The sequence below is a fragment of the Callorhinchus milii genome, unplaced genomic scaffold (genome assembly GCF_018977255.1).
Source record: "Callorhinchus milii isolate IMCB2004 unplaced genomic scaffold, IMCB_Cmil_1.0 Scaffold27, whole genome shotgun sequence".
In the NCBI taxonomy this organism is placed as follows: domain Eukaryota; kingdom Metazoa; phylum Chordata; class Chondrichthyes; order Chimaeriformes; family Callorhinchidae; genus Callorhinchus; species Callorhinchus milii.
The window spans coordinates 4,820,593-4,833,953 of NW_024704768.1; the positions used below are offsets into that span (position 1 = coordinate 4,820,593).

At 49.6% G+C, this 13,361-nt stretch overlaps 1 protein-coding gene across 1 annotated transcript in view; it reads left to right on the forward strand.

The window, feature by feature from the left end:
• The first annotated feature begins 1,243 nt into the window (after nucleotides 1–1,243).
• The window catches only part of slc26a10 (solute carrier family 26 member 10), a 12,612-nt gene continuing 494 nt past the window's right edge, over nucleotides 1,244–13,361 (forward strand). The window contains exons 1-17 of the mRNA XM_042344400.1: nucleotides 1,244–1,531; nucleotides 3,379–3,489; nucleotides 4,141–4,298; nucleotides 4,837–5,001; nucleotides 5,623–5,775; nucleotides 6,297–6,379; nucleotides 6,895–7,042; nucleotides 7,222–7,335; nucleotides 7,699–7,776; nucleotides 8,225–8,320; nucleotides 8,802–8,908; nucleotides 9,344–9,413; nucleotides 9,807–9,986; nucleotides 10,355–10,376; nucleotides 10,809–10,924; nucleotides 12,238–12,292; nucleotides 12,698–12,804. Coding sequence (XP_042200334.1) covers nucleotides 1,276–1,531; nucleotides 3,379–3,489; nucleotides 4,141–4,298; nucleotides 4,837–5,001; nucleotides 5,623–5,775; nucleotides 6,297–6,379; nucleotides 6,895–7,042; nucleotides 7,222–7,335; nucleotides 7,699–7,776; nucleotides 8,225–8,320; nucleotides 8,802–8,908; nucleotides 9,344–9,413; nucleotides 9,807–9,986; nucleotides 10,355–10,376; nucleotides 10,809–10,924; nucleotides 12,238–12,292; nucleotides 12,698–12,804 — 2,019 coding nt within the window. The 5' untranslated portion in view covers nucleotides 1,244–1,275. The remainder of the gene's footprint in view (nucleotides 1,532–3,378; nucleotides 3,490–4,140; nucleotides 4,299–4,836; nucleotides 5,002–5,622; nucleotides 5,776–6,296; nucleotides 6,380–6,894; nucleotides 7,043–7,221; nucleotides 7,336–7,698; nucleotides 7,777–8,224; nucleotides 8,321–8,801; nucleotides 8,909–9,343; nucleotides 9,414–9,806; nucleotides 9,987–10,354; nucleotides 10,377–10,808; nucleotides 10,925–12,237; nucleotides 12,293–12,697; nucleotides 12,805–13,361) is intronic.

Here is a 13,361-nt window from a genome sequence, read left to right on the forward strand (position 1 = left end):
CACACACAGACACACACACACACAGACACGCACACACACACACAGACACAGACACGAACACACAGACACGCACACACACAGACACGCACACATGCACACACACGCACACACAGACACGCACACACACACACACAGCCACGCGCACACACACACAGACACGCACACATACACGCCTCTGGTTATGTAGCACTAAATAGGAGCCCATTTGTTAGTCCATTGGCCGCTCGCTTTCCAGGGGCTAATAATCCCTCCAAAAAATTAATGAAATATAATAATAATATAATATCATAATATAATAATTTGGTCACTTCAATCCACGACTTCAATCCACGACTGTTTGTGGGGACGTCGTTGGGCGCAATTGGCTGCTGCGTTTCGCCCACAAAATATAGTCACTACACTTATATTCTACAGTATATTCTGAAGCGCTTTAAGACTTCTCAAAGACGTGATAAGGCTATGTCAAATGCAATGATTATTATTATGTATTTCTCTCTCTCTCTCTCTCCCCCTCTCTTTCTCTCTCACCCTCAGTGAAGTATTGTCTACGTTCCAGAGTTTTTGTCCTTTAAGCTTTTGCCAAACCAACCTCTCAGCCGCTCACCTGTGCAGCTGAAAGGTCGTTTCATTAACTTGTCATTTACAACAAGTTAGCGGCCAGATTATTCTGAGGGTGGGGGGACTGGGGGGGGGGAGAGGGGAGAGCGAGCGAGAGAGAGAGAGAGGGAGGGAGGGAGGGAGGGCGGAGGGTAGGTGGGGGATTTGGGGAGGGATTACTCCATGTTAAGCTGTGATTTAGAGCGAGCGAGTGAGTGAGAGAGATGGTTACGGTGTTGGGGTGGGGCTCTGGCTAACTTTGAGGCAGAACTTTCCTCCGCAGTATACACCCTCTCCACTAACTCGGAGTCCAGTCAGATACCAGGAATGCGGCGGCTTTGGTGAAACACAATCAGGAAACCTCTCTGTAGCTCTGTGTTTGCTTAGAGCGCTCAGCCATTCAGGAAACCAATAGCTTGGAGACACTTATACACACACACCGACTGACCGACTGACTCACACTCACACTCACTGACTGACTGACACACACACACAGACTGACTGACTGACTGACTGATTGATTGACTGACACACTCATACACACTCACTGACACACGCATTCACACCCACACACACATTCACTCACTCACACACACACTCCCTAAGTCTCCCTCTCTGTCACCCCACCTCCCCATCCCACCCACCAACCCCCCACTTAGCCCCCGGGCAGAGTCGAGCATGCGTGGGGTGAAGCTCTCCCGATCCGTTTACACCCAGGACCAGTTTGAGCGGAGTTTTGGAAGCGTCAGTGAGGAGAAGGGGAGCCGGGCAGAGCAAGGATTGTGGCGGAGGCTGTGGTTGAGCTGCTCTGGGAGAGGTTACCTGATTGAGCGATTCCCTCCCCTGGCCTGGCTCCCTGATTACCAGCTCCGTACCTGCCTCCTCGGGGATATAGTCGCAGGCCTGACTGTGGGCATCGTCCACATCCCACAAGGTACAGAAATCATCATCATCATCATCATCATCAATGATATGAATTCATAATTATTATTATACATGTGTTTTACTCAGAGAATTGTTACGGTCTGGAACTCACTGCCTGAACTGAAAGGCTGGTGGGAGCAGATTTGATAATCGCTTGCAAAAGGGAATTGGATAAGGACAATGTGCAGAGCTTTGGGGTAACAGAGGGGGAGTGAGTGGGAGTAGTTGGGGTAAGAGCGGGGGGGGGAGTGAGCGGGACTAGTTGGGGTAAGAGCGGGGGAGTGAGCGGGACTAGTTGGAGTAAGAGCGGGGGAGTGAGCGGGACTAGTTGGGGTAAAAGCCGGGGAGTGAGTGGGACTAGTTGGGGTAAGAGCGGGGGAGTGAGCGGGACTAGTTGGGGTAAGAGCGGGGGAGTGAGTGGGACTAGTTGGGGTAAGAGCGGGGGGAGTGGGACTAGTTGGGGTAAGAGCGGGGGAGTGAGCGGGACTAGTTGGGGTAAGAGCGGGGGAGTGAGTGGGACTAGTTGGGGTAAGAGCGGGGGGAGTGGGACTAGTTGGTGGCTGTTTCAAAGAGCAGTGACAGTGTTAGTGGTCTGGTTGTGCATCACTGAAAACCGCTTAGAAATTACCTTTACAATACGATTCAAACTGTAATAACGTAATAATAACAATAGCAATAATGACAGTAATAATGACGATGGTTCAGTAAACCTCACAAAAGTCGTATCAGTTGGGACCGATCATTGAATATGCAGCAGTTTGGGACGTCCTCCTGATGTGCAGCCACTGCACAAACGTCATTTTGCATTGTAATATGCAAAGTTACGAGTTATATGAAACTTAACTTAAATTTACCTATAAATAATAGAGAAATTCAACGGGACTGAGGGCAGGTTTACCACTCAGGCAATTATGTGATTTATACAGATCGGACTTATGGTGAGTTTTACTGTAATCGTAATAATACTAATAATTTTTCCGTCTTTAAATGTCACATGAGAAATACCTCTTCAGCTGTGCCATTGTCACCTCCACACTCCCCCTCCCTCACTCCCTCCCTCCCTCCCTCCCTCACTCCTCCCCCCCACCCCAACCTCTTCGGTGTCCCTCAACCCTGTACGTCGCTCCAAGACATTGTCCTGTGTGATGGTCGCTGTGTAAAGTCAGACTATTGCTGTTGAGGTTGTTGTAAATCCTCACTTTGGATATGAATAAAATCCTAACGTGTGATGGAGGACAAACACCACAAAACTCTGCGCAGGATTTGATTGTAAAGTGACAGAGATCTCACCTCTTAGTCAGAAGGTTGTTGGTTTGAAGCCAACAGACGAGGTGTGATAATCATCATGAAGATCGACAGACAGAGTGGGCCTTTGTTAATTGCGAATTCAGGTCCCAGAAGTCCTGAATTCCATCCAGTCCGAGACCGAGTCACTGACCTCAAACATAAACCGACCAGAACGGGGGAGAATTCTTAAATTCTTAAATCAGGTCCGGATTTGGAATCTGGTGATTTTCCGGAATGACAGCTCAGCTCAGCCCGGACCGGCTCAGCCATCGGCAGGACCTGGAAGGGCCGACCAGTCACTGGGGCCAGGGAATCCTCCCCCTCAGCTCCTGGTAACCTGCAGCCAAAGCCCTAACTAACTAACTAACTAACTAATGGGGAGGGGGATCGTGGCTGGACATCAGTGGGAAAGCTTTGCCAGACAGCGCTCTCTCTCTCTCTCTCACTAATGGCCAAGCTTTGTGTGGGTTTAGCTGGTTTAGCCATGTTAGAGGTATGGTCCCCATCGATACGACTCACGTGAGGTTTACAGTAACGTTGACCTTCTCTCGTGATCTCGTCTCCTCTCAGGGATGGCCTTTGCATTGCTGACCTCAGTAGCACCTGTTTACGGTCTCTACACCTCCTTCTTCCCTGTCGTGCTCTACATGCTGTTTGGCACCGGACGACATGTTTCCACAGGTAAGACTGAAGCCAACAGAGCCCGAGGGGAATTAACGACTGGAGCAGGTAGTTAAGGTTAGTCCACTGGCACACGGTTAAAAAAAACCCAGTCCCTGTAGCTCAGGGGTTAGAGCCCTCGCCTCGCAAGCCAGAGGACCTGGGTTTGACCTTAGTTTCCTTACTCCACACACACACACACTCACGCCCCAGGTTACCAGCAGTAAGTAGGAACCCACCTCTTAATCAACTGGCGGATCACTTTTCCTGGAGGGTAATTAAAAAAAATTGGTCACTCGATCCACGACTGTTTGTGGGCCGTCGCTGGGCATCAAATTGGCTTCCGCGTTTCGCCCACAAAAATACACAGTCAGTACATGTGACAGAGTGTCCCGTGAAGCGCTTTGAGACGTCTCGACGATGTGATCGGGCGCCGGGTCAAATGCCAGGATTAATATCATGATTATTATGATGATTTCTCAGTGCAATAAACTCTCCCCCAAGACTCTCCCCTTCAGTCACCCTCCTACCCCCACCCTCCCCACCCCCTCCCGATCCCAACCCCCAGCTCGGGTGCGGATCCCAGACTATCCAGCGCCTTGGGACGTCCTCCTGAGGCGACCAGTGCTGTGTCCGTGTCATGCGTTGTTGTTGTTGTTCTCTTGCCTCCAGGTACATTCGCTGTCATTAGCCTAATGACTGGGTCTGTGGTGGAATCCCTTGTCCCTCGGCCAATGGGAATGAACATAACAAACATCCAAGAGGCAGAGATCGAGAAGCAGAGGATCGCGGTGGCCTCTGCAGTCACCCTTCTCTCTGGGCTGATCATGGTAATTCCTCCCACTCCGTCCTCCTGTAGCTCAGGAGTTAAATCCGCAAGCCAGAGGACCCGGCTTCAGTTCCCCTGGGCGGGTCAGGGCGAGACCTTAGGCAAGTTCCCTGACACCACACACACAGACACACACACACACGCACCACACACCTGTTCACCAGCAGTCAGTAGGAACCCAGTTGTTAATCGATTGGGGGATCACTTTCCGGGGGTATATAATCCTTTACATAAAATATTAAAAACAATAATAATTCCGTTACTCAATCCATGACTGTTTGTGGGGACGCCGCTGGGCGCAATTGGGCTGCTGCGCTTTGCCCACAAAACACACAGTCACTACACTTTACAGTGCAGCCTGCGAGGCGCTTTGAGACATCGCAAAGGCGTGATGAGGCGCTGTATGTAACGCAAAGATTATTATTAATCCCTGACTGTCCAGCGCCTTGGGACGTCCTCCTGACGTGAAAGGCACCGTGTGAATGGAAGCTGTTATTATTCTCTCTCTCTCTCTCTCTCTCTCGCTCGCTCTGTTCCAGATCGCCATGTTTGTTCTCCAGCTGGGGGTCCTGTCCACCTACCTGTCCGACCCCATCGTGAAGGCCTTCACGAGTGGAGCAGCGTTCCACGTCACCGTGTCCCAGCTCAGCACCATGCTGGGCCTCAGGCTGCCTCGCTTCACAGGGCTGTCCACCATCTTCAAGGTCAGGGTCAACCCCAGCCCGGTCCATCATCATCATCATCATCATCATCATCATCATCAGCCAGGATCTAACAGAATGGTGGAACAGCCTGGATGGGCTGAATGGCCTACTCCTGTTCCTATATCCCTATATAACAACTTGCATTTATGTAATATTGTATAATAATATATTAATGATCCTGGCATTTGACGCAGAGCCTTATCAGGTCGTTGAGACGTCTCAAAACGCTTCACAGATTGTGCTGTAAAGTGTAGTGACTGCGTATTTTTGTGGGCGAAACGCAGCAGCCAATTGCGCCCAGCGACGTCCCCACAAACAGTCCTGGTTTGAGAGACCAAAATTATTATTTTTAAAGGAATTATTACCCCCCGTAAAGCGGCTACCAACTGGGTTCCTACTTACTGCCTGGTAAACAGAGGCGTGTAGAGTAAGGAAACTTGTCTAAGGTTTTGCGCTGCCCAAGGATTGAACCCAGGATTAGTATTATTATTATTAAATATTATATTATATATTGTTATTATTATTAATGACTGATCCCTTTACCCCGGAGCACAACACACTGTAGGCATCGTTGCCGTTGGTGCAATGATCATCATTATTATTATTATTGACGTGTTTCAGACACTGGGATCGATCTTCAGAGCTCTGGGCAGCACCAACATTGCGGAGCTGGTGATTTCTGTGGTGTGTCTCAGTGTCCTCATCCCAACCAAGGAGATCAACAGTCGCTTCAGACGCAAACTCCGCATCCCCATTCCCATCGAAATCATCATGGTGAGTGGATATCCCTGACCCTGTGGTCAGCCCCACCCGGGTCAATGGTCAAGCGCCCCAGGACGCTACCTCCCACCCCACCAACCCGCGTGAAGGGCACTGCGTAATGCAAGTTGTTGTTGTCCTGTAGCTTAGTGGTTAGTGCGCTCGCCTCGCAAGCTAACTCCTCCCTCAATCCCTCCGCCTCGCACCCCCTCCACTCTTTTAGCCCGCACTTGAAGACCTTCCTCTTCACCATACCTACGGTCACCTCCTCCCTCCGTTCCCCGGGCTCCGCCATTGTTAAGCTCTCTGAGACGCTTCCCCACATGAAGGGCGCTGTGTAATTGTTGTTGTTCAGGAGGGGGCGGAGGGTAGGTCCTACCCCCTTACCCTCGCCGCCCTTCCCCCCCTCCTGATTCCAACCCCCAGCTTGGGTGAGGATCCCTGACTGTTCAGGGCCTTGGGAGGTCCTCCTGATGTGATGGAATCTGTGTAAATGTAACCTCTTGTTGTGGTTGTTGTTGTTGTTGTGACACCAGGTGATGATAGCCACTGGCATCTCCTTCGCCACATCACTGGACCAGACATACAGCATCCAGGTGGTTGGTGAGATCCCGGCTGGGTAAGGTCAGGACCGGGGAGCGGGTGAGGACGGGATCGGGATCGGGTGGGAAAGGGGGTCGGGTTTGGACAGGATTGGCCGGGGACGAGAATCAAGGTACAGGCCGGATCGAGGGTAGGGCGGGGATGGGTTTGGCCAGGAAAGGGATGCCCAAGATTAGGTCAATTCTTTGGTGGAGTCCCTGTAGCTCAGGGCTTAGAGCCCTCGCCTCGCCAGCCAGAGGACCCGGGTTCGATTCCCGGGCGGGTCAGGTCAGGGCGAAACCTTAGGCAAGTTTCCTTACTCCACACACACACACATACACCTCTGTTGACCAGCAGTAAGGAGGAACCTGGTTGTTAATCGATTGGCTGATCGCTTTTCCGGGGGGGAATAATAATCCCTTCAAAAAATAGATAAAAATGTTAGTGTGGTCAATCCACGGCTGTTTGTGGGAAACCTTCCCCCCAAACAAGATTGTCTGGCAATTCTTATGTTCTTGTGTCCAAACTCCTCTCCTCTCTGGTGTGTTCCAGGTTTCCTGACCCCCAGTTGCCGGCTGTGCACAGTATCCCAGCCCTGGTGTGGGACACGCTGCCCATTACCTTTGTGGGCTATGCCGTGTCTGTCTCCCTGGCCATGATCTACGCAGAAAAGCATCACTATACCATCAACCCCAACCAGGTCCGTGAGTCAACAACAACAACAAATTACATTTGTGTAGCGGCTTTCAGGTCAGGGGGACATCCCAAGGCGCTGTAAGGCACACCAACCACAGGGGATGGTGGGGGGACGGTGGGGTAGGGGTCTATTGTGTATGTAAGTGGCCATCACTAACCATCTCTCTCTCTCACCGTCTCCAGGAGCTCTTGGCTCATGGCATTTCCAATACGGTTTCCTCCCTCTTTACCTGTTTCCCAAGCTCAGCGTCACTGGCCACAACCAACATCCTGGAGAGTGCTGGGGGGTGTACACAGGTGAGAGTCTTACATACAGGTGAGAGAATGGCACAGGTGAGTGAGATACAGGTGAGAGTGGCACAGGTGACAGAGTGACATTGGTGAGAGTGTGGCACAGGTGAGAGAGTGACATACAAGTGAGAGAGTGGCACAGGTGAGAGAGTGGCACAGGTGAGGGTATGATACCTACCTACATAATGATAATTTGGTCACTCAATCGTCTGCCCGTATCCAATTGGCTGCTGTGTTTCCCCACAATATATAGACACTACACTTTACAGTATATTGTGTGAAGCGCTTTGAGACACCAGTATTATTATTATCATTATTAGTAATGATTATTATTAACCATTATTAAATGTACCGTGTGTTTGACGGCAGCTATCCGGGCTGTTCACCAGTGCTGTGGTCCTGGTTGTCCTGCTTTTCGTTGGGCCCCTCTTTCACTTCCTGCCCAAGGTAAGCACCATCAGTGACGTGTATCTCAGTTTACTTTGAGCCTCAGAAAACTAACTAAACAGCAAACTGAGCAGCGAATTCCTAACAGAAACCGTTCCACAAGTTAAATTAGGGGTAAGGGGGCAATGGATAGAGGGAAACTATTCTCTGTACAGGTGAGTGAGATACAGGTTCCTGGGATAATTCAACAATAATACAGCATTATATATATATATATATACACGTGTGCGCGAATATGTGTGTCTGTATATATATATATAAAGTCAAGAAATATTCAATCAAAGAAAATCGTGTTGGACCACTGTAAAGGTTGAACATCACCGGATGAGATAATTGGAAGTCGAGGTATTTGGGGATTTATGGGGGTGGGAATAAATTGGGAGCGAAAGATTCAATGGCGGAACAGGCTGGAGGGGCTGAATGTTCCTAACCCGGCTTCTCCTCTCAGGCGGTGTTGGCCTGTATCAATGTCATCAGTCTGCGCCAGATGTTTCTACAGTTTCAAGACCTCCCAGAGCTCTGGCGGCTCAGCAAGATGGACTTCGTAAGTTTGGGAAAGTTTGGGGGGAATTTATCAAGAAGAATCCCTGCTCCCGGTCTAGGAACATAGGAACAGGAGGTGGCCATTCAGCCCCTTGAGCCTGTAAGGAGGAGGAGACCATTGATGGGCGAGCCTTCTGCCTCTCTGCCCCCACCTTCTGGCACTCCATCCCACCCTCACCCCTGCCTCGCCCCTGCCTCGACTCCTTCAAGGCCCTTCTCGAGACCCTCCTCTTCGACTGCGGCTTCGGTCACCCTCCTATCCCCAACCTCCCCACCCTCCACCCCCTCCTGATCCCAACCCCCAGCTCGGGCCCAAATCTCTGACTGTCCAGCGCCTTGGGACGTCCTCCCTACATGAAAGGCACCGTGTCAATGTCAGGTGTTGTTGTCAGCAGATAAGCAGATGGCCAGAGTGGGTGCAGACACCCTGTTGTTGTCTGTACGCTGCAGGTCTGACCTTCCTGCCTTGTCTTGTCTCTCAGATGGTTTGGGTGGTGACGTGGGTGGCTGTGGTCACACTGAACGCTGAGCTGGGACTTGCTGTGGGTATCGTCTTCTCAATGATGTCCGTGGTGTGTCGCACTCAGAGGTAGAGTGGTCAAGTCATTGATAATAATATTAATATTAATAATAATAATATCTCCAAAAAATAAAATAAATAATACTAATGCTTGGTTTCGATTCCCGGCCGGAGCGAAACCTTAGACAAGTTTCCTCACTCCACACGTCTCTGTTTACCGGCAGTCAGTAGGAACCTGCTTGTTAGTCGACTGATTGACGGATCCCTTTTCCGGGTGTTATAATACCGTTAAAAATACTAAATTGGTCGCTCAATCCACGGCTGTTTGTGGGGACGTCGCTGGGCGCAATTGGCTGCTGCGTTTCACCCACAAAACACACAGTCACTACACTTTACAGAATGGTCTGTGAAGCGCTTTGGGACCTCGCAACAAACAGCGTGATCGGGCGCTGTAGCAAATGCAGGAATTATTGTTCTGATGATGATTATTATTATTATTTGCAGGGCCACCTGCTCCGTGCTGGGCAGGGCATCCAACACAGAGATATACAGACCAGTGGGCGGGAACAGCAAGGTAGGCTAACAGCCAGGGTCAGGGGCAGAGATACCCCTCACACTAACCCTGACACTCACCCACACACTAACCCTGACGCTCACCCACACACTAACCCTTACACACAAACACACACTGCCCCCCCCCCCCCCCACACACACACACACTGAGATGCCTCAACAACGTAATAAGACTCTATATCAAATGCAAGGATTATTATTATTGTTATTATTATTATATATATATTTTTATTAAATGTTATTATTCTATATTATAATATATTGACACAGCGCCTCATCACATCTTCGAGATGTCCCAAAGCGCTTCACAGGTTACACTGCAGAGTGAATTGACTGTGGATTTTGTGTGCGCGAAATTATACATTATATTTTATTCATTGTACAATTATCGCAGTGCCTCGAAATCTCGGGGGTGAAGATCTTGGCGTATAACGCTCCCATCTACTACGGCAATAAGAGCTTCTTCCGAAGCGCCCTGACACGTCTCCTGGGGCTGAACCAGGACAAGGTCCTCGAGGGACAAGACACCCAGAGGGTCACAGAGAACAGCAAGCAGTCAGACATCATCACCGTAGTACATCCACTTCACCCTGTGCCAAACTTATTCTGTATCCCAACCCTCCCCATAACAGCCCCCCTACAGCAGCCCCCCATGAAAGCCCCCCTCCCCTACAACAGACCCCCCACAACAGCCCCCACAACAGCTCCCCCCATAACAGCTCCCCCCATAACAGCGCCCACCCCCCACAACAGCCCCCACCCCCCACAACAGCCCCCATAACAGCTCCCTCCATAACAGCTCCCCCTACAACAACCTAGCAACAGGAGGAGGCCATTCACCCCCTCGATCTCGGGGGCCATCACTGAGTCCTCTCCTCACACTCACACACATCATAGAAACTCCAAATATTACATATGTCACTGTAACTTTGTTTCTTGCAGGAAAATGGGGTCGTTAATCCTGGCTCCTCACCACACAGGTCTGGAACCCTCTCAGGTACAGTAGGTTGTCCCTCTGCGGTGTGACCTGGAGTCAGTGTTGGGGGTGAGGCTGGGCTCAAAGTGCGGTCAAAAAGGAAGGTCTTGAGACAGACCTTGAACAACAACACATGATATTTACACGTCAGGAGGACGTCCCAAGGCGCTGGACAGTCAGGGGTTGGGATCGGGAGGTGGTAGAGGGCGGGGAGGGTAGGAGGGTGGCCACAGGCACAGTCCAAAAGGAGGGTCTTGAGACGTGCCTTGAAGGAGGCGAGAGAGAGGGAGCGATGTGGAGGGACTGTGGGATGGAGTTCCAAAGGGTGGGAAAATATACAGAATGAGGGACTATGATACAACAACAACAAGTGCCATTGAGGGGGCGGGTGGGGGTTCTCTAACACTCCACATCTTCCAGTTGTTAACCTGTGTCTCGCGTTCTCAGCATCTCAGCTCAGGACCATTCAGGCAGTGGTGATCGACTGCAGTGGCGTCATCTTCATCGATGCAGCTGGAGCGAGGCTGTTCGTTCAGGTATTTATAACAACAATTACAATAATATTAATCCTCCCACTTCACACTGCGTTGGGAGAAACTCCCTTCTCTTTCCCGAGTGCGGGATCTTTTACCATCCACTTTGAGGTTTGTGTGGGGGTTAGAGCCCTCGCCTCGCAAGCGAGAGGCCCCAGGTTCGATTCCCGGGCGGCTCAAAGCGAAACCTTCGGCAAGTTTCCTTACTCCACACGCAATCAGCACGGATTTCAAACAGGAAGGTGATGCTCGAACAGCCACTGAATTATTTCAAGAGGTCACGGAAAGACTAGACAAGGGGAGTATGCAGTACATATGGAATATATTTGGATTTCCAAAAGCCGTTCGATAAGGCACCGCTTATATTGTACTGAGGAATAAGGTCAGAGCGTGTGGAGTCAGGGGAGAACAACGCCAACAAGATTACATTTGTATAGCGCCTTTCACATCGGGAGGACATCCCAAAGCGCTGGACAGTCACAGCATTTCAGACCCGAGAATGATGGCAGAATGACCCGAGCAGCAGGGTCTAGCAAGAGAACAGAAAACAGAGGGTAGGGGTACAGCGCAGCGGCTCAGACTGGCAGAGGGGGCGGTGATGTTCCACAAGGATCGGTATTTGGGACCCACTTGGTTCACAATTTACATTCGCGATTTGGATTCCGGGATCGAAAGTACAATTTCAAAATTTGCGGCTGACACCAAATTGGGGGTGTGGAGGGGAGGGCGGGGGTGGGAGGGTGTAGTTAATACTGAGGAGGACTGGAACAAATTACAAGACGTTAATAAACTTGCTGAATGTACAGTTCTGGTCCCCATATTTCAGAAAGGATACAGAGGCTATATAAATCCAAGTTGTTGTTGTGTTGTTGTTGATTTATTAGCGACTATATTGATGGCACTGGTTTCCCACAAGTGGAACTACCTTCTCTATGGCTACTCTATCAAAACCTTTCATCATCTTAAAGACTTCTATTAGGTCACCATTCATACTTCTCTTTTCAAGAGAAGAGTCCAAACTTGTTCAACATTTCCTTATAAGGATTGGCTGCTGCATTTCGCCCACAAAATACACGTTCACTACACTTTACAGTATTATCTGTGAAGCACTTTGAGACATCTCAATGACCTGATAAGGTGCTATATCAAACGTAAGCATTATTATTACTTATTGTTATTAATTATTATTTTCATGTTGTGATTCAGAGCTGGTTATTGATCTGTCACCCTATCCACCTCATTCGCTTTTGAAAGAATCAACACTTTCCACCGTCTGTCTGTGGTCCTCAGTCCTAACAATTGGTCTTGTGTTGTAGATGTGTACAGAGTGTCAGAAAGGAGGAACCTCTGTCTACTTAGCCCAGTGTAACAGTGAGTATCAAGTGAAGAGACTTCAAAGAATATAGTAATAATAATCCTTTCAGCTGATAATGCGCCTGATCACTTCTTGGAGATGTCTCAAAGCGCTTCACAGGTTACACTGTAAAGTGAATTGAATGTATACTTTGTGGACAAAATGATATAATAATCATCCACAAAAGCCCTCCTCTTCAACCGTACCTTCGGTCACCCTCATACCCCCACTCTCCCTACCCTCCAACCCTCCTGATTCCAACCCCCAGCTCGGGTCCAAATCCCGGCTGTCCAGCGCCCCTTGGGACGTCCTCCTGACATGAAAGGTGCGGTGTAAATGTCATGTGTTGTTGTTGTTGCTGCCGCTGCGTGTGTGTGTGTGTGTGATGTCCTCACCCCTCTCTCCCTATGTGTCTTTCCCAGGTGGTGTATTGAGGATATTAACACACAGCGGGCTCCTGGAGCACCTCAGCCCCCAGCAGATCTTTGTCACAGTACATGACGCAGTCACACACATCGAGCAGACTCAGGTAGGAACAATCTCTCGGAGCGATCCAAACCCAACACGTTTCAGTGTCAGAAATCCCAATTTGCTTCACTAAACTTCATCTGTCACCGTTCAGCCCATCAGGCTAATCTATTGCCGTCCTCCTCACTATTCCTTGTCTCCTCACTATTCCCTGTGGAGTCCTGCGGTGTACCAAACCTTAGGTAAGTGTCCTTACTCCACGCGCCTGGTTACCGAGGTAGTGAGTAGGAACCCGGCTGTTAGTCGATTGGCATTCCCTTTTCAAAAAATAAAAGTAAAAATAAACTGGTCACTGAATCCACGGCTGTTTGTGGGGACGCTGCTGTGCTGCCGCATTTCACCCACAAGATACACAGTCACTACACTTTACAGTATATATATTCTGTGAAGCGCTTTGAGACGTCTCAAAGACGTGGTGAGGCGCTGGGTCAAATATAACATAAGGATTGTTATATAATGTAAGGATTATTATTGTAATAATTATTATTATAATAAAAATAATTAATAATAATAATAAGTATTATTATCAACAGCAGAGCAGCTCAGTGGCACCACCTG